At 39.8% G+C, this 21376-nt stretch overlaps 1 protein-coding gene across 1 annotated transcript in view; it reads right to left on the bottom strand.

Annotated features, from left to right (window-relative positions):
• Positions 1-21376, bottom strand: part of GTF2I (general transcription factor IIi) — a 78681-nt gene that overhangs the window by 7281 nt on the left and 50024 nt on the right. The window contains exons 13-28 of the mRNA XM_055409998.2: positions 21157-21267; positions 19685-19750; positions 17991-18174; positions 14201-14259; positions 13370-13441; positions 9445-9628; positions 8526-8584; positions 6897-6968; positions 5568-5751; positions 4528-4586; positions 4124-4198; positions 2940-3041; positions 2123-2188; positions 1618-1801; positions 662-720; positions 209-289 (exon numbers count right to left, since the gene is read on the bottom strand). Of these exons, the coding sequence (XP_055265973.1) occupies positions 209-289; positions 662-720; positions 1618-1801; positions 2123-2188; positions 2940-3041; positions 4124-4198; positions 4528-4586; positions 5568-5751; positions 6897-6968; positions 8526-8584; positions 9445-9628; positions 13370-13441; positions 14201-14259; positions 17991-18174; positions 19685-19750; positions 21157-21267 (1617 nt within the window). The remainder of the gene's footprint in view (positions 1-208; positions 290-661; positions 721-1617; positions 1802-2122; positions 2189-2939; positions 3042-4123; positions 4199-4527; positions 4587-5567; positions 5752-6896; positions 6969-8525; positions 8585-9444; positions 9629-13369; positions 13442-14200; positions 14260-17990; positions 18175-19684; positions 19751-21156; positions 21268-21376) is intronic.

Genomic DNA, 21376 nt, shown 5'->3' with positions numbered 1-21376 from the left:
TTTAAACACATTAGGCATCTGGGTAGCCTACAGGTTTTAGTTCATGTTGAATCTAATAATTGCCAAGCACTGTTTATAGAGATAAACTGACGTGGTGATGTATTTGGTTAATAATTTCTGCAGGGGGTAGGGAAACAACAGACAATGTGCAGTATATTCAATCTCCATGAAGTGCTAACAAGCTATAATTAAGGCAGAGAGATCATACCTGGAATTGTCACCTGAATGATGTTAAGGTCTTCAACACCTGATGCAGTAGTATTAACACTGGGTGATGAATTGATTTTTCCTGAAAATGGAAACCTCAGATTAAAACATACACAAAAGGTAATTAAATCTTCCCTAATGCTTACAATAACAGACTATAAAAGACCATATCTTAAGCCAACTTTGTTCCTTGTGACATGTTTTCTTGTTCTGTGACACTGGGCTTCCTGAACGACGTTTTTCATTTTTTGTCTTCCGCGTGCTGCTTTGCAGAGCATCAGACATGCAGAGATCCTTAACTTATTAAAAAACTTAAAAATCGTAAACTAGACACAACCCCGACTTTGAATGCACTTTTCAGGTTTTATCTCAACAGCTACTCTTGCAATAATTTTTAAAATTACTACTGCAAAGTAAGCACCTGACAAAGTGTTTTCTGTAGCAAAATGCTTACTTGGAGGGCTCTTAGATGAGGAGGTGCTCTCCTTAATTGCAGTCTCAAACATTTCTGGCCTAAAAACAAGAGAAAAAGCATGTGTGTTAGTATTGCAATACTAAAACATTAAAAATCAAACAAGTAAGATACTGAAAAAGCTAGTAACTTTCTACTTCTTCCTGTGGTTTCAATATATCCTAGAAAGAGGCAATGCTAGACTTGAGAAGGAAACACAAGAGCCCTGCATGCAGGTAGCGTGGAAATATAAAGAGACAGGCTGTGAAAAGTCAAGTACCAAGAGTCAGTCTCTCTTGGGTCTTCCCTGAAGGTACTGGTTAAGACTTCAATAACAGGTTTGCAATAAAGGGACGTAGGTTTGATCCCTGGGTGAGGAACTAAGATCCCACACGCCTCATGGCAAGGCCAAAAAGTAAAAATTAAACAGTCTGTCTCTCTGAGGAAGCAGAGGCAGGGTCCTAGCCTCTAGAGACTTGGCTGAAAGTACACAGGGTGGCCATTAATAAATAAATAAATCCTAAAATTCCTTTCAACTAATTTTGAACAATTGCTGGACACTGATACATATTTTATTAACTCCAGTTACTTTCATCTGCTTCAGCTGTGCTGGTATAATTCACAGATCCCAAGCAAACAGAAGAGAGATTTAAACTATTCTGTAAACTGGAGAAATAAAAAGGCTTTAGAACACTGAACCTCCACTTAAGATTCCACCCATATCAACCAGTAAAAATATGACTATAAGGAGACTTTGCAAAATCAAGTTGTTATCCCTGTGAAAAGTCACAGCCCTCCTTCCCTCTTTTGACCACTTACAAAAATTTTTAAATATATACACAAGTACAGCTGAAAGAGCTTCTCCGACTCTAGGGCCCCAAAGCTGAATCCACATGCCATCTCCCAGAGTCAAACTGTACCAACTCAGGGGGCAAGCTCGTTTCATTTTATTTCCTTACTTTTTAATGATGAATTTAATTTTGGCTTTGTTTCTGAGTATCTTCTCCAGCCTTGGAATGCCAAAAGTAGACGGTCGTCGGAATGGCACACCCTCGGGTAAGCCTTCCACATAAAAGTCTTCTGGGAAAGACTCAAATAATGCAAACGGCACTTTCACAGCTTGTTTAAGGCCAAGAGCTTCACCTAAAAAACCAAAACACACACATCGTTTCTCATATACATAATTTTCTAAAAAATTAAACCTTTAAAAAAAGAAGCATTCAAACTACATTTTGCAGTTACTAAAACTATTCTTTAAAAAAATCAAGTGCATTTTAATTTTAGAAAAATGTTTTCAATTTCTTGAAGAAATGTGGGAAAAACGATCAAATTCATGCCTACAAAGCCCACACACATCTGATGATAGTATTTAAATGCTGAACTTTTTACACTGATCACATTTTTCTGTTTTATAAAAAACCTACCTCATATTTTAATAACAATAATACTTCAAAATAAACTTACCACATTTTTCATTGAAAAGATTTTCAACTTTCTGTTTTAGGTCTGTGATTTTGGCATTCCAGGCCTCTGCATGAAAAAAAAAAAAACACCACAGAAAAAAATGTCAGTAATAGTTACTAGTATACATCCAAGGTTAGGAACGTCTTCATCTTCTTTCATTGTGCATCTTTACTCAGTGCAAAATAAAAAATACACAGGTTTCCAACACAGTCATGTCTTGGTTAACTATTCTAATCCTGATGCATTATTTAACTGTTTTATTATATTACTGGGGTTCCCTGGTGGCTCAGATGGTAAAGAGTCTGTCTGCAATGCTGGAGACCTGGAAAGGTCCATGGACGGAGGAGCCTGGTGGGCTACAGTCCATGGGGTCGCAAAGAGTCGGACACAACTGAGCAACTAACTTAATTTTAACTTATTATATTACTAATATGTCAGCTACAAATTAACAAACAAAGACCAAAATACCCCCCCCCAAACAATTATAGTATCTACTCTGTGCCAGATACAATTCTACCCTTTAGATGATCTGTACTGATCATCTTAAAAATCACTTCACGGAACAGGAAATAATGCTATCCCCATCTACAGGCAAAGAAATGGAGGCACAGAGAGGTTAACCAGCTTGCCCAAGGTCACGGAACCATAAGTACTAGAGCCAGGTTTGAACTCAATCCACCTCTGTAGTTTGCGCCTTTAACTGTTAATATACACTGACTCACCAAATAAAAAAACAGTGCAACTAGCAAAATACAGCATTCTACTAATTCCTTTTATCTGAAGTAATGAAATCAAGAAAAATGAAGTATACATTTACCAAAGGAAAACTCCCTCCCTCGAGGCTTGAAGGGAACATTAGACCCATTCGTCTGGGTAGGAGTCCGAACGGCTGAGGTTTGAGGATTGCTGTTATTAGGGCCTAAAGAAGAATAAAAAACAAACAAAAAACATAGTCAGCACACACAATCAATCTCCTGCAAGTGACTTCTGTACAATAGGCTCTTGAAGGCCAACCTGTGCTGGAAAAGTCTGAGTCCAATGAGGACATAAGCAGTCTGCAAAGGAAAAGCCACTCTGTGAGTTCTACAGGCCTCTCCCCGTTTTCTACTTCCATCCTACAATGAGGCATTCCCCCAAAACACATCTAGCTTTCTGGCTGATAGGAGGAACTTTCAGCTCACTTAATGGTTCACCACAACATTTTGAAGCCACTGGTCACTTATGTTTGCCTTTATGTTTTCCTTTCAGCCTCTAAACATAAACACGATTTTAGATACAAGTACATCATCTCCACTATGAAGCTCTCCTTTGGATTCTCTAGCTATTTTTGGCGTATCTTTTCTTTGAATTCTAAGAAATACACAGAAACAATGCTACGGGTTCTGAGTTGTTTTCCACTAAAAGCCTGACTATGGCCTCAGAAGTCAATAAAATATGAAGATTCAACATTCTAATCTTTAATTACGTCAAGCTACTGAATAAAAACCAAAGCTTTCTTAAATGGCATAGTGGTAAAGCAAGGTATTTCTGGAGAAGCTGGATCTTTCCACCCCATCATCCTGAAGGCAGGTCAAAAGAGCTTTTCATTAACCCACCACTGCCCTTGTACATGAATATTCAGAGTGGCATTACTCACAAATAGTCAAAAAGTAGTACTACCCAGATGTCCATCAGGTGATGAATAAATAAACAAAATAAACAAACACATCCACACAATGGAATATTACTCATCAATAAAAAGGAAAGGACACTCATTAAGATGGATATTATCTAAAAGCAGAAAATAACACGTAGTGGCGAGGCTGAGGAGAAATTTCATCTTCTACTTGAAACTGTTGATGAAAAACATTTAGAAATCTAGACTTACCACAGGTTAGCTTGCCACACCTAAAACAAGTTTTGTGAAGGCCCATTTTCCTAATGTCAACACTAGAGTGAAGAAGCCACAGCTGAAGGCAGTGAACTCATGAGTGGACAGACAGGGCCACAGAGCAATCTCACCTTCCACAGTGACCTCAATTTCAGGAACCTTCGAATTACTCCCGGGGCTTCGTGGTCTTTTCGGGGACTGCAAAGCTGTAAAGTAAGCGTATACCATTTCTTTTGGATATTGTAAACAGTCCATAAGGGAGTGGTCTATAAAAGCGGAGTACTGAAATTCAGTTTGGCTCTTGCAAAGAAACTTGAATAGTTAAACTGATGGTAGCTGCGGACACTTGAATGAAGGATGACTGCAATATGAAACTGCCAATGGAAGGTTTACTTATTTTGGGGGGGGGCAGGCATTAAATAAAATACCTTAAAAAGCTCAAAAACAAATCAAAAGCCACCCTTGCCAAATATCTGACAGTGACTCAGTATGTTTTAACACACTGAAATATAATAAAGTATACATAATCTCTTACCTTTAGTGTTTATTTTACTAGCCATTCCAGGAGGCAAGTAGGAAACAACTAGTTCAGGTCTAGAGAGAAAACCAAGAATCGTTACAGTGGCCAGTATAATATTGGTCTTCATAACTAGTAAAACTTGTGATGACCAATTTTTTTTTAAATGAAGGTGACCACAAAATAACTCTGTAAGGCAAAAATAATCTCTATCATTGTGGACAAAAAAAAAAAAAAAAGACTTTTCCTTCCCACAACTAGCTGCTGAAAGATTTTAGGAAGAGTAAATGACTTCTTTCATGATAGCTCAGTTGGTAAAGAATATGCCTGCAATGCAGGAGACCCCAGTTTGATTCCTGTGTTGGGAAGACCCCCTGGAGAAGGGAAAGGTGACCCACTCCAGTATTCTTGGGCTTCCCTTGTGGCTCAGCTGGTAAAGAATACTCCTGCAATGCAGGAGACCTGGGTTCAATCCCTGGGTTGGGAAGATCCCCTGGAAAAGGGAAAGGCCACCCACTCCAGCATTCTGGCCTGGAGAATTCCATGGACTGTACAGTCCATGGGGTGGCAAAGAGTCAGACATGACTGAGCGACTTTCACTTTCATGAAAATGAAAACTAACAGGAGTTTAGTTTCTTCAGCTCCTGAAATTCTGCAGACATATAAACGAGAAACTTAATTGTTGAAATTCAGTTGCCTGTAAGTTTAACCAGAATAAACAGAGCACATTAAAAATCAGCAGTTTCTTTCTTCCTTCAAGAATCTATAGATAAGATACTTATAGAGACATCATAGCATCTCTCAGCAAATGTCAGCACCACTGTTGTGGGGCAAGTACAACTCTCCTTGTACTGATGAAGAAAATCAAGGTGAAAAAAAAAATCAAGATCAGGTTAAAAGAGCAGCAATGGACAAGGTGAGGTCCCAGGCTCATGCTACACTTTCTATCATGGACCTCAAAGGCTTAGCCATAACCTGAAGTTAGAGAAGATTTTCAACAGAAATACAACTTAATTGCCTAAATTCCAGAAAGGATTGCAATGGCAAAGAGAACTTACTTTTTAACAACAAACTTGATTTTATTACTTCCACGCACAATCCTTTCCAGTCTTGGAATTCCAAACCAGGTAGGGCTTCGAAAGGGAATTCCTTCTGGCAAGCCTTCTACATAAAGGAACTCGGGGTTTGATTCAAACACCGGGTATGGTACTTTGACTGCCTCTGTGAGTCCAAGAGCTTGAGCTGAAAGTGTAAGAAAACATAACTCATGAAAGGTAAGATTTTACAGACAATCTTTTACTTTTGTCTGACAGCAGTCTCTTTTTATGCTTTTATTATATGTATTTTTAAATTGTGATACAATGAACATGTAACACTATGTTAGTTTCAAGTGTATGGCATAATGATTTGCTATTTGCATATATTCTCAAGTGATCACCACAGTAAGTGTAGCTGACATCCGTGCATGCTCAACTACATTGTGTCAAAGTTCCCAGCAATCTAGCAATTTCCACTTAACATTGTAGGTATCTTAGTACATTGGGGAAAACTGAAGAACAAGCCTAAAAAAATAAGAGAAACATTTTAACACTTCGAATCAAAGGGATAATTAACTGTCCCTTTGGCCAGGACAATTAATTATCCCCACAGGACAATCAAAATTGTCTTCTGTGCTCCTGGAGGAAATGAACTACAGCCATATGGCAAGTACCTAGCCCTTGAACCCAACATCTGGTTTAAAAGATAACAGGAAATTCCTTGGTGGTCCAGAGGCTGGGACTCTGTGCTTTCACTGCTGAGGGCCTGGGTTTGATCCCTGGTTGAGGAACTAAGATCCCGCATGCCCAAGGTAAGAGGTGCACCAGAAGATGCACCTGAGCAGACTGGTCAGGTGTACTGAAGGCTCCTGATCCAGGACACAAACGTTAATGTCAGATATTGAAACAATGATGGCAACGTCCCAGGAATACTGGGATCACTCTACTCCTTCCTTCCTTCTCCATGAGACATACCCAATCAACTGAAACACTTGCTGAGCCTTGTCAGAATCCTCAAGACAGCACTCCAGGCAACCACTGTCAACACATCTACGTTGAAACAGATGATCAAACCCATGTGTCACATGGTGTCAGCCATGTCACAGGTGCAGACGGCAGGACTGAGGTCCCTCCCAAGACCTCCCACACTCTCCCGCTCTGACGCACGAGAAAGCGGGAGCCCAGGGGACAGAAGGTAACGCGCTCGGTTTAAGCAGCCAATGTCAGACCGGAAAAAAAGTCAAACCCAGCTTCTGAGATCTTCCCTCTTTAGGTCCTGAACTGCTAAAATGTTCATTCAGAACATTGCCTTTCATTAACATTTTAAAACTAAGACGATGCTTTACTTACCAAATTTCAAATTAAAAATCTCTTCCACTTGCTTCCGTAGCTTGGTAATTCTGACATTCCAATCTTCTTTGACTAGAAAGCAAAAATCAATCTAATTAACCATGTCCCTTATGGGTGCTGACACAAAATCAGATTGGATGCTATTTTTCCAGTGATGCCATTTTTTAAAACCTGAGATGTAATCAGCATATTACACTGTAACAGTTTCAGGTGTATATCCAGGGACACACTTCATACAACTTTTCTTAAGAGCAAAAACTTCTGTTCATAAGGAAAAGAATGATTTCCTACACTTGTCAAGAAGTTCAGGGAGAAAGAATTCCAATTTAAGTGCACAATGTAGATACAGAAGAGCTTGCTCAGAAGCATTTAGAGTGAATAGTTTTTAAACACTCCTCCTTGGAGGTACATCAAAGAACCCTCTCAGGAGTAGAAGGACCACCTATATAAGGACCCAGGCCTCCGGTACCAGGTTCAACTAGAGGAGCTTCAATTGTATTCACTTTTCTAAACAGGCCTTCCTTGTTTTATTGAATACATGTATGCCTACAGATTTACACAAAGGAAAACTTCACTCATCACCGCAAGAAATGAATGATAAAGTGATTAGGGAGGTGTCACTGAGCACTATTCACATCTGTAATCTGGTTTACTTCCTTACTCTTTATTTGTAACACAACCATATCCCTTTAAATACAACAAATATACAAAAAGATTATACCATCTGTTTAGCATACTGACGACTTTCACCAGTTGCACCCAGGTACCTAAAACTCAACAATCAGTACTGTAGAACAGACAAATAACCCACTTTGGACAGCAGTTCACCTTAGCATTTACAAGAATGATTAACTGAAAAAACAAAAGAAAGAAAAAGAAGGAATGGGGAAAGATTTAACAACAAAAATTCAGAACCCATTATTGGTTCTTAGCAACATAAGTTCCTAAGGTTGCAGAACCTACAGAACCTAATGTGCAGACCTAGACATTATGGTCACTTTATCTGACATTATGGAATGGAAACTAAAAACATAAGAAAGAAAGAAAGGCACAGTTATATATCTCAGAAAAAGAAAACAAAAGCATTCTGACAACTGAGATCGAGCCTTTTAAAGCTCTTTTCTGTTGGGCAGGATGTCAGCGCAGCTGCTGCAATCACAGTATCTGTCATTTTAAAACCAAGGTCCTCGAGAGAAGATGAAGGTCTCAATCTCGTGGTTGGGCCCATTAGCCACGAGTGGGCAGTTGTGTGCTTGAAATGTGGTCACCTCAACTGGGATGTGCTGGAGTATACAATATACATCAGAGATCCAAACAAAGGGTGTAAATAAACGAGATGAAAAATGTAAACTAACCCTCCATGCACAAACTTTACATGACATACATGGCTTGCATTTGTGACACGTGGTATTTCTACCAAACACCATGGGTCCAAATTCAAAGCTCAAGTTTGTCCCCAACTGCTATGTTCATCTGGATAAAACAAGGAGTGCCTGTGTCGATCTTCCAAGAAACATTGTTTCTGAGTGGAAGGGAGAAAAGAGCAATTCTATGGCATTAAAAGTTTAATGAAAGCTTAGAAACTATTTGATTTACAAGCTTTCAAGAAGGCTCTCACGACTTTCTCACCTGGCGTATTCGTTCTGGGCTGAGTAACTTCAGTACTGCTGTGTGTCAGAAGCTCTGGTCTGTAAAAACACAACTGGCATCAGGATGAGAGCATTCAAGACCGCCTTTACTTCCCATATGGTTCATTCTACCTTCAACCGTAGTGAATAAAAAATCATCTTGGTAACTTTAGATTATTTTGAAAATAGCAATTTACAAAGATTCATTCAGGGGGGACCACCTCTATGTCCTCAAGGCATTTTACGCTAACTTGCGGCAAAACGGATGTGTTCGGCCCCATCCCAGTTCAACCTTGGGTTTCCATCCTTCAGGTGAACTAAAGTACAATACAGGTAGATGTATCTGGCTTTGTCACCCTGAAGCTTGTCCCAACAAATAAGATACACAAATGCACAACCCCAATTAGCAAGCAAATTCTACCTCAAGGACAATTCCTTTGTATTAAATGGGCCTTCTGCTCCCATACTCTGCCCTCAAATTACCCATTCTGCTATCTTCCAAACTCAAGCCAGAGTGACCCTTTTAAGATCAAGGTCAAATTGTTTTAAAAGGAATCAGCTTTAAAACCTCTTCAACCCTTCACTGACTGTACAGGACATAAAGCTAGGCTTCCTCCCCAGGGCCATTTCAGTGTATCATGCCCTCAAGGGCATCACTCCCTTCCACACAGACTGTGTGGTTACCTGACTACTGATCAATGCAATAAGCCTCCCAAGGATGGAGTTTCTGTTGGATCCAATTTTGTTTATCTGGTGCCTGGTACTAAAGAGACACCTGCTTGAAAACCAAATCTAAATCTAATACCTCAGTTTTAAATATGGGGAGTGAAGTCCAATTGGGAGCGGGGGAAGCCCATTCTTATGAAATTAACTTTTCTTAAAGACAACATTAAATATGTTTTTGCAAATTATAATCCTACCTTTTAATAACAAATTTAATTCGATTGCCCACTTGAATAATTTTTTCCAGCCTTGGGATCCCATACCACGAGGGACTTCTAAAAGGAATGTTTTCTGGCAGTCCTTCCACGTAGAGGTCATTAGGGTGTGCTTCAAATTTCTGGTAAGGTACAGCCTTAGCTTCGGTGCTCCCTAAGGCTTCAGCTTTACGAAAGAAAAGCAATTCAGAAGACTGGAGACTAAATTTTCATTAAAATTATATTTAAAAAAATCCATAATAAAGGACATGTCAACTTTTTAAAAAGCATCTTTAAAATGACCTTAACAATCACTGAATACAAACACAGGAATATGGGAATGCATCTTACTATTCTGTTTCTGAATAGGCGCAGTACCGAAACTTTAAAATGTAAAAATGTAATTACTAATTCAACTTTAAAGCCACATCCAAACAGAGGTGTAACAAGAAAGAACCAATTTACAAAACATCGGCATTTACAGGTGTCCCTTGTGTTCTGTGTTACGTTTAACCATTTTATAATCTGACAGTTGAAAAAGACAGTGCCTTCTTGAAGAATCTGTATTTCTTTGACTCTCACTTTGATTTTCCTCTCAAATTCAAACGCCTTCTGCCTTAATTCCTTCCTTCATTTCATCAATACCGAACCTGAACAGGTCTACTGTATTGTAGGATCCCGACAACATGAGTAAGGAGTGTGTATTTGAAAAACCAAATACAATGTAATTTAGATCAGAGCAGTTTAAAGAAATATTACCTCTGTAAACATGGTAAAGGCTTTCACACTCACACCTGGGAATAATATTAATTATAGTCACTCTGCTAAATATAACAATAAAGGACACAAACTTAATTCTAACAAAACTTCCTATAAAATAAAAGTAACAGCACAAGTTACAGAAAGGGGGACGGTCACGTGCATGAGTGTTCACCTCATCGTGAACAACGTCTCCTCTACATTAAGTAAGCTTTCCCGTCTCCCGCGTCATTCTGCTTACTTTTGCTTAACTTTTTCCTGAACACTTAACACTTTCTAATAGACCACATATTTACTTGCTGCTTTGCTACGCGTATCACCTGATCTGTACACGAATCCTTGGGGAGGGGGAGCATCCACCGTCTCCTGTGGGGCTGAGTTCTCAGCACCAGACACACAGGGTGCACAGGTGCCGACCTGCAGTGTAACTTTTAAGACTTGGGTTTGATATGACCCACAATCCTAAATTTTCCTCTTTCCTTGTCAGAAGCCTTGAAGAAAGCAACAATTCTGCTGTTGTCTCTCTCTCTAAAGTTTAAGTATAGACCAGGAGCAGAATTTTGTTGTTTGTAATGTAACAATATAAAAACTCTTATCTATTTTTTAAATTTTTAATTGGAGGATAACTGCTTTACAATGTTGCATGGGTTTCTGCCCCACAGCAACTCAACTCAGTCTTAAGTATAAATATATCCACTCCCTCTGAAGCCTCCTTCCTCCCCCGCCATCTCACACAAACTCTTTATCTATTTTCTTAGCTCTGCTGCTGCTGCTAAGTCCCTTCAGTCGTGTCTGACTGTGTGTGACCCCATAGACGGAAGCCCACCAGGCTCCCCTGTCCCTGGGATTCTCCAGGCAAGAACACTGGAGTGGGTTGCCATTTCGATGCCTAAATATTTCCTACTGGCCAATTTTTCTTTCTGTGACTATACTATCGCACCCACAGCCTTCTTCTTCCATGAGGGTAAAGGCAGCTTACTAGCAAGCACCAATGATCTACTAGGATTGGCTGTTTCTCACACACCAGGTTTGATTTCTAGAACTAAACATCCTAGAGGCTAAAGTTTAAGCCTGTTCCTCTGGATGCCGTTATCTATGCCGACTAGTTATGACTTAGGGTGCTCCCACGGTGGCATCTCTAATGATACCGTTCTCAATTTTCTTTCACTAGATGGCTTGGAAATATGATGATTTTTAAAGTGCAGATTCTTCATTGTTCCTTAGCTGATTTCTGACCAGATGCACACAGAGGTAAATTTTCATGAGGCTACCCAAGTATTCAGGTTGGGCAATCAACGATAATGAGGGGGGAAAACTGAAATTCTGACTTTTCCTCAAGGCATTAAGAGTCTCAGGGAGCTAAACCATGTAAGTAAAACTGAAGTACACGGATTCTGAAAACAGCAAACAGTTAAATGAACTAAGTTTGTAGTTGCCACTTGAATTGCACCTAAAAGCTGGTTTCCTGGGTCTGTAACAGCCAGAGCCATACGCCACTCCTGGAGACCATGGGAGGAACAAGAGTCCGCACCCAGGAGACTTCAGCTTTCTGTGGTAAAACTCACATGGTTTCTCTCACAAAACTGACACAAGCCCTGTGACCTCCTGATTCTCTCTGGCACTCTGCTGGGCTTCCTTTGATCTTCGCAGTGTTATAATTCAGTGAGGCCCCATGTACACTATATGACTGAAAGGTTCAGTAATTTCTCAGTAGTTTTTAATGACTCTGGTCCATTCAGTATTTGTTGATCATCTGCTCAGGCACCAAGCACTGTTCTACAAACAGCCAAGACACACGAGATGTGGGCTGTTGTACAAATTGTATTACAGTGGAAGGAAAAAGGCAGCCATTAGTCCTTTAAGAAAAAGTAAAGCAGGATGACACACAGTACGCTTTGCAGTTTATCAGCTGAGCACCCAGTGAAGACCTCTCCAAAGAAGACACATGTACACTGAGGTATAAAGGACGGCACCACACACCTGAGCAAAGCACATGCCAGAAAGAAGAATGCGGACAGTGCAGCAATCCAAGGAGGGCACCACCTTGCAGAAGTGAAAAACAAGCAGGCGGTCCTCACAGCTCCTGCCGAAGTGAGAGAGCAGGACAGGGGGCGAGGCGACTCCAGAAGGCGGGCAATTGGGATCAGGGGCTGTGGGACTTATTCGCAGCACAAAGGGAAGCCACAGAGCACAAAACAGTGACAAGTTCCATTTTAAGTTTTCAGTGAGATTGAAAGCTGGCTGCTTTGGGGCATGGCTTTGACTACAGGGCGACAGCAGTGAGGAGAGAAAGACACCGGTCTGCACTATGTTGTACATGGAGAGTCAGCAGGAGGCCGTGTGGAAATGAAGAAATCAAGCGTGACTCCAGGGGGGTCGGCCTGGACGCCCAGGGAGTGTGGTGGCGCTAGGAGGATGAGGAAAGGGACAGGTTGCAGGGGGAGTCAAGGACTCGACTTGGGATGCGTGGAGTCGGAAGAGCTGCCAACCAGCTGGGTGAATACACAGATTCAGTGTTAAGAGTTTTCAGGGCTAGAGACTTGAATGTGAAAGTCACTATTCAATATAGATGATACACCATTTTTAAGGTAGAGGGAGACTAACTGCTCAGGACTCAGCTGTGGAGTAGGATCCAGAATGTAAAGACTGAACTTCAGGGAGGGCTGAGGAGAGAATGAAGAGCACAGCCAATGAGATGGAGGAAATGCAGTGTCAGTGATATTTGCAACTTTCCATAAGAACAGCTGAAAATGCTTAAGTAAGAAAGTAACAAAGGACTTCACAATGATAAACCAAAGATAAGTGCTGCACCTGTCTGGGGATACAAAGCACAGAAAGCACTGTGGACACTGTCTGCCCTCAGGACAGGGCACCTCTGGCGGCCCTCCACACTCCACTGGGGCACACTGCTAAAAGGCCTCCCTGTCTGCGAACCGCTCGGTGAAAAAAGGCCTGTCCGTAGTATCAGTGACTTAGTCAGGAGGACATGGGGGTTCATCACAATGTTCTCTCCCCTTCTGCACAGGTTTAAAACTTTTCATAATGTATGTTCAAAAGCAAACAATAAGAGAGCTGGAGATGAGCCATCCATGGTATCTACTTTCTTAAAAAGCAAAATTTGGAAAAATTATTCTGTTACTACTTTAGCTAGGGAGGAAATTAGACTTACCAAATTTTTTACAGAAAAGCTGATCTACCATCTTTCGTAACTTAGTGATTCTGGCATACCACTCTTCCTTGACTGTAAGAGTAACATACACAAATTCTTCAGTTTGATGACATTAATAAAATTACTAAATATCATGAAATAAATTATTAAGTAGGCAGTATTGTTTTCCTGTTCTAAAATTATCTCTAAGATTTCATAATGTGTTTATTAAAACAGTGCTGACACTGAATGAAAAGTGTAAAAACTCACAAAACGACAAAATGAAAATTTATAATTTAATAGTAATATTACACAGGTACTATAACATGTCCTCATTAAAGCTAGGAAAGAGAATCCATTTTACTAAAGAACAGCTAGCAGGCAGTTTTTGTTACAATACGTTTGGGGCTATGATAGTGCTGGCAATCCTTTTATTATACCAACTGTAAGTGATAAAATTTTCATTTTATGACCCCACCCAATGTCTTCCACTACAGAGCAAAAGCAACTAAGAGAACAAGTCATGACTATTTCCTTCAAAACACATTTAAACAACAAGTGATGATGCTCATGGCTTGCTGTGCCAAGTCCTTAAGCTGTGGGTATCAAGATGGATGATCATTCAACTGATTAATCTAGACTAGCATAATAAACTGTTCAACACATTATTCCAGATAAATTTTTCATCTCAATGGAGAACAGACATCGTCCTTTTATAGTCTACCCAGAAATCTGATGTTAATGAGTTATTGAGAAGAAAAGGAGATTATTCTTCTCAAGAATCTAGAACAATGTTCCTTGTATATCATGTTCTGATTTAACATACAATTTGACATAAGACTGGAGACCTACCTCCTGAAGCTGGTTTATCAAGCTGCAAGTCTTCACGTGTTGAATTCAAAAGTTCATGTCTGAAAGGTGAGAAAAATGACTAAATATTTACCCCATCAATATTCAGCAAAAGTAGTAACTACTAGCACTTGTATAATAATTGTTTTCAAGGCCAGTTTTCAAAAGATAGCCTGGACTCCTGAACATAATTACATCCTAAGACATTTAAGACAACTTGGTAACTGCAAGTTGTTTCATAATGGTCTTCATGGAACATGTGTCCTCAAACACACACACACAAAACAGTTAACCTGGTAAATCAAAGGTATTTTACAAAAGCAGAACACCAAAAGAATCAAACTACAAAATTTTAAATGAGATTCTTCGATTTCACTTTACATTCAAGATAACCTTACTTTAACTTATCTATGCTGCTGCTGCTAAGTCGCTTCAGTCGTGTCCAACTCTGTGCGACCCCAGAGACAGCAGCCCACCAGGCTCCCCCTGTCCCTGGGATTCTCCAGGCAAGAACACTGGAGTGGGTTGCCATTTCCTTCCCCAATGCATAAAAGTGAAAAGTGAAAGTGAAGTCGCTCAGTCGGGTCCAACTCTTAGCGACTCCATGGACTGCAGCCTACTAGGCTCCTCCGTCCTAATCTAGTTATAAAAATCCTAAATAAATTTCAAAACTAACTGAACTAAATATATTTCAGAATACACATGCTTTTAAAATTTTACAAATACATAAACACTCCAAAGAATTTGTACAATCTGACTTAGGTATCACTATTTGATTGTAATATCCTCCAGTAACAGATCAGGGGCAGGAAAGTGGGATCATACAGAAGCATGACAAGGTATTAACTGTAATCTCAGAAATGCTGGAAACTAATACAGGATTAAGGTAATGGAGGAGCTGTGAAATAAAACATTTGCTGAAGTACAGAATCACCCCTCTCAATAAGCAAAGAGTATATGTGTATCAAGACTAACCACATTTAACATTTGGGGAAAGGATTACTAAATATTTTCCAAACCTGGAAGATGGCTTCCAATAAATGAGGATATCAAAAGGACTAAAACAGAACATGCAAGGCATGAGTATCTTGTGATGAACTTGCACAAAGATTTAAATACCAAATATATAGTTTTATATGCTTTAATATTAGCAACAAGGAAAATCTACAAACTAATCTGCATATTTTCCATAGTTATTCAAAAAAATTGAAACTTCTAACAAATTAAAAACCAAGCACTGTAAGAAAATGGCAGTATGAGAGTTCTGAAAACTATATGCTTCTTAATGTCTCAATGTGTGTGTTGGGGCCGGAGGGGAGGTTGTTTACGATTCCTGCCTAGGACAAGTGTCAGGGTTTTACAACAAGCCCTTTTTGTTTACCATTCAGTTTCATGATGGACTATGAAATATTTACTTCCTCCTTCTCATTGCTATAATCCCTCATTTGCTTAATAAAAAAAGGCGTGAGCAATCAGGTAAACTGCTGGGCTGTACTGGACACATCGTGCTGGACTGCCATTATCATCATTCGGCCTTCAGAGTTTGTTCCCCATGCCCAGGAGCCTCAAATTTTAATAAGCACTGGAATCAACGGGGACCCGCACCACAAACAGGTTGGATCCAGTAGGTCTAGGCAGGATCTGAGATTTGTGTATCTCAAAGCTCTCAGGAGATGCTGATGCTGCTAGACTGCATGGCTGCCTACCATGTGGTCTCGTGTAAGCAGAGTTACACTTGACAGCACTTGACTGATCATGGAAAAATGGAGGCCAAAATCTTTAAACAATCATTTGTTTGAAAGTAGAGTATCTGTTAGTAACAAGCTTCTCTGTAGAGGATAGCTCACCTATTAACTGAGGTGTCTCTTGAGTCTTTTTATCCTTCGTTAAATCCTGTTGTTCCCTTATTTAATACCAACGCAGAAGGAAGTCTGCTTGGTTGCACTCTTTGGTCAAGGTGTTTGTTAATGTCTCCATTTTCTCAACCAGAATAAAGAATATGAACATTTCTGCAAATGACTATCCTGCTGCTGTTACTGACCTTACTATTTATTGCCCAAAGTCAGGAAAAAAATTAAATCAGTTATAATATACACATAACTCAAAAAGACATCCATATTAGAACTTAAAATCAAAGTCACGTATGTAAGTGAACCTCCCCCCTCCCACTGAAAAGTGAGGACTAGAGAATAAATCCATCATGGTGTTCTCGCTCCCAGGCCCGCACCTGACTAAGGAATAAGCGTCTGACACACACTGAACCAAAGAGAAGTTGGGTTTTCCTGCTCTCAGAGAAACAGGCAGCTGGTGCCTCCCCTCAGCAGCTGCGTCTGGCTGCGATTCCTGGACTGCTGCATCCAGACTCAGAACTAGTCTCAGGAAGCTATCAGCGTAAGGAAGAATCTGGAGAGAAGCAGAAGCAGAGCCTCACTGTTCTAATCCTATCTCCCAGCTAGGTGAGATAAGAAGCTTACTGACAATATCAGTCCAATCTGAAGGGAGGGTTTCTGTTATTTACTGCTGGAGACATCCCAACCTCTTTTATGCTGCAATCTCTGTGTGATTTCATACAGGTTTGTCTGGCTATAGAACTGAAGGTACAACTCATGTTCACATAGAACTTGGAAAGAATGACTTAACAGTGTTATATCTGTTACCGCTCAAATCAAGGATATGACATCAGCGTAATTTTCGTTCCTTATTGTGACATGGTTTTGATCTCTGGAACCTAGTACTTTCTGCCTTTATCCTTAGGGCACTGAAACTTTATGAAATGTGACTAGGCATATATCTTTGTTTTCTTCTCATTTATCCTACTCCACATGTTTTTTTAGGCTTGCAAAATAAATGCTATGCGTTTTTGACACTTTCCTTCTCTTTTCACATTAAGTCAGATGTCACATGAGCTTGAGCAAACTCCAGATCGACAGTAGACAGGGAAACCTGGCAAGCTGTACTCCATGGAGTCACAAAAAGTCGGACATGGCTTAGCGAAGCAACAACAAACAGATGCCACTAGATAAGGACTCACTAGTCTTTCTCATGTCTCATGTACATAATCATCTTTATGATTTATAATACTAACAAATCTTCTAGACTTTTCATTGAAAATTTTAGTTCAGCAATTATATTTAATAATTTCCAAAGACAATTAGTCTACAGTTGTTCCCATTTACAAATGCATCTAATATTTGCTTCATGTAGCTAAGAGAAAGTTTCCATACATCTACATTTTCTGAATATATTGATAAATGTCCTGATAGTTTTTTAAACCTTTTATTGTAATCTTAATAGAATTTTAGTTGGTAGAAAATATGGAAATGTGTTATGTGGTTGCCATTTTTAAATGGAAGCAGATACGCTTCCAAATGCTACACGTACTTAAAAAAAAAACCTTCTTGCTACAACTCTTACGTCAGTACTAAAGAACTTATAGCATTCACCTATTTTCCTTCTTTTCATTCTTACTTCTATTGTTTATTTTTACAACCTACTTTATTCCCACATATGTTTTTTAAAATTCAGACATAAAAAATAAGACAGTCATACTTCAATATTTTCTTTAGCATACTTAGCAAAAAACTGGAAAAGAAAATACTGGTTGTATGCCAGTCAGGTTTGGACAGGTGTTCATATTCCAAAAGCCAACTCTGTCAAAACTTACTCAGACACACTGAAAAGCAGAAAATAAAACAACTTACTTTAAATATAGCCCCTAGTGGCTAATGAATATTTGTCAACAATATAAAAAGATGCAACAATCAAGGTCAAAGAAAAAGTTTAAGAGTCTTACTTCTTAATCACAAAACGAATCCTTTCCTTTGCAAGTAATATCCTCTCAAGGCGAGGGATTCCATAAGTGGATGGCCTTCTAAAGGGGATTCCTTCTGGAAGTCCTTCTACATAAAGATCTTCCACGTGGGACTGGAAAAGAGGGTACGGGATCGTGACAGGACCTTTGGCTTTTATAGCTTGAGCTTTAAGGGTAAAAAGAGAAAGGAAAAATTATGAAATGACAAGGATTTAGCACAGATGGCAGAAAAGACTAATAATCGAATACATAGATATTACTCTGTAATTTTTATAACTTTATTTTTAAATTCCATTTATTATCACGGCATCAAAAGAAAAATAGCACAGAAGAACTGAAAGGAAAAGAACACCAAAGATGTCAGTACTTATACTGAACCAAAACTGCAAGGATACATTAACAATATATTATTTTGAAATAATACAGGTAGAGGCAGACTTTCTTTTGAAATTTTAACCACAAATGAATCCAGAAAAATATACCAGTTAATATCAGCTAGTACAAACAGCGTATAATGAAGAAGTAATATTTTTAAAATATGCTTTTGTAAAAAGGATTTTTTAGTAAAATAACTGAAGCAGAACATTTCTCTAAAATGTAGAAATTCTAAGATTTATGTATCCAACAGCAAAATAATACAACAGGTGCAAAAAGCCAAAAGGATGGGAAGTGTTACAAATCAAATATAATGAATAGACATTGATACTTTTATTAAACTACAAAGACTCAGTTTGTCTAAATAATAACGGACATGTAAATAGGTTGGGAGTGGGAGGAGAAGGGGACGACAGAGAATGAGATGGTTGGATGGCAACACCGACTCCATGGACATGAGTCTGAGTGAACTCCGGGAGTTGGTGATGGCCAGGGAGGCCTGGCGTGCTGTGATTCATGGGGTCACGGAGAGTTGGACACGACTGAGCGACTGAACTGAACTGAACTGAAATGCAATTGGGTATTACATAGTACATACAATGTTTTTAGGTGTGACAACGGAACTGAGATTAAGAGAAAAGCTTCCTCTCACTGAACTCAGCACTTTTCAGTAAGAAGTTTTGAGAGGTGACACGAAACGATGTCTTGGACACCATAATTTTAAAATGCTTTGCATCAAAGTCTACAACAAATATATATAAACAAACTCTCAAATATGCAAGCTGAAAGTTAAAAGGAAATACTGCTGCTGCTGCTGCTGCTGCTAAGTCACTTCAGTCGTGTCCGACTCTGTGTGACCCCATAGACGGAAGCCCACCAGGCTCCCCCGTCTCTGGGATTCTCCAGGCAAGAACACTGGAGTGGGTTGCCATTTCCTTCTCCAATGTGTGAAAGTGAAAAGTGAAAGTGAGGTCAGTCAGTCGCGTCTGACCCCTAGCGACCCCACAGACTGCAGCCTACCAGGCTCCTCCATCCATGGGATTTTCTAGGCAAGAGTACTGGAGTGGCTTGCCATTGCCTTGCTGACAATTAAATAAAGGAAACTCTTGTAAAGCTTTGCTATAATCTAGAAACAAAACTTCTAAGATTTGGAGAGACACCATCCACGGCCTTCTCAGGGACAGATTAAAACAGGAAGGCACGACACTGGTAGAATGGGACTTGCCCACGTTAGATGAACAGTCCAATGTTAAAAAGCTTAAGAAAAAACTACCACAAGAATTATTGAGCTTAAGACTTACCATACTTTCTTTCAAACAACTCCTCAACTTGCTTACGCAGATCAGTAATTCGAGCATTCCATTTCTCTGAAAATTTAGAGAAAAAGTTAAAACTCAGTAAAATAGATCCCTGTTTGGGGCACTAAATATGCTCTTAACATGACCCAACATCTCAAGACTTATTTTCTACATAATATATCCTAATTTGAAACAAACTGTCTATATAATTTTGCTGCTTTCCTAAGAACTATTTATTTTTTTAATGGTACTTAGAATTGGTTCAGTAAGAGATAGGAGTTAGGGATGTTTAAGGTTTATTTTCAAAACCCTTCTTACTGAGTACCTCTTTTTCAATTCATAAAGTCTGTAAAGCAGGAGGGCAGAGAAGACCCATACAATTAAACACGACAAAGTGAGGCAAAAACGAGCAAGAGAGTCTCCAAGAGTGCAGAAAACCTTCCAACACATGTCTGCGTTGTATGGGAACAAGAGTTTATGCACAGCTGTAATTCCTAAGAGCATGCTCAAAACACATGTCAACTGAGTATGGGTGTGGTGCACTGCACGCGTGCTCAGCGTGTCCGACTCTGTGTGACCCCCCGGACTACAGCCCACCAGGCTCCTCTGTCCACAGACTTCTCCACAAAAGCATACTGGAGTGGGTAGCCATTTCCTTCTCCAGGAGATCTTCCCAACCCAGGGACTGAATCCATATCTCTGGCATCTCCTGCACTGGCAGGTGGATTCTTTACCACTAGTGCCACCTAGGAAGCCCAGTAATTATGACGAAAGACAAGTTAAAATATATTGAAGTGCTATTTTTTTAAATGTATACCGCTAACTGTTCTATCTATACAGAATAAGGATCAAAAACCCAATTTGCCACTAATATTTCACCTAGTCCCTTCAAATGCATACATTGTCTCCACTGGGATTTGATTAGATTAGAGGCTAGTAGTTACACAAAGCAAGAAAAATTAATATCAAAATTCTATCTGGGGCTTCCCTGGTGGCCCATTCATTGAGAATCCGCCTGCCAACGCAGGGGATGTGGCTTCGATCCCTGATGCAGAAACTAAGATCCCATATGCTGCAGGGCAACTGACCCCGTGAGCCACAACTATGGAAGCCCAGACCCCTAGAGACTGCAAGGCAACAAGAGAAGCCCGTGCAATGCAACCAAGTCCCACGAGGGCCCAAAAATAAAATCAATCTTTAAAACAATTATATCTGAAGTTAAAAAGTGATCTAAATCTCAGACAGATAACTGAATCACTAAGTCAGTAACAATGATTTTTAAGCCTGTCCGTCCATTCTTTTTCTTTTTGGGTGGCTGTTCCATGGCTCGTGGGCTCTTAGTTCCCCTGACCAAGGACTATAAACCTGGGCCCAGGCAGTGAAAGTGGTCCTAACTAGTGGACCACCAGTGAATTTCCTTAAGCCTACCAATTCTAATTAACAACGGAAGATACCACACTTAACTGGGATCTTACCGAAGTTGAACTCCCTCACTTTCCGTTTGCCGGCATTGGCAGGTTCTGTGACGGGCGGCTGGGGAGGTTCACTGCTCTTTGGTCTCTTGGCAGGTGGAGGATAGTCATCATCTTGAAAAAGAAAACCATCATCACTGGAGGGACAGGCAAAATGAATGACAGCCACTGCCTGTAAAGATCTCAACATTTGAAAGACGTGGGGGGATTTAAGTATGACTGG

This window comes from Moschus berezovskii, chromosome 27 (genome assembly GCF_049115385.1).
Source record: "Moschus berezovskii isolate FMDL1 chromosome 27, NW_MosBer_1.0, whole genome shotgun sequence".
NCBI lineage: Eukaryota > Metazoa > Chordata > Mammalia > Artiodactyla > Moschidae > Moschus > Moschus berezovskii.
The sequence above is the reverse complement of the archived record's forward strand: the minus strand, read 5'-3'. Positions and strand labels throughout refer to the sequence as shown.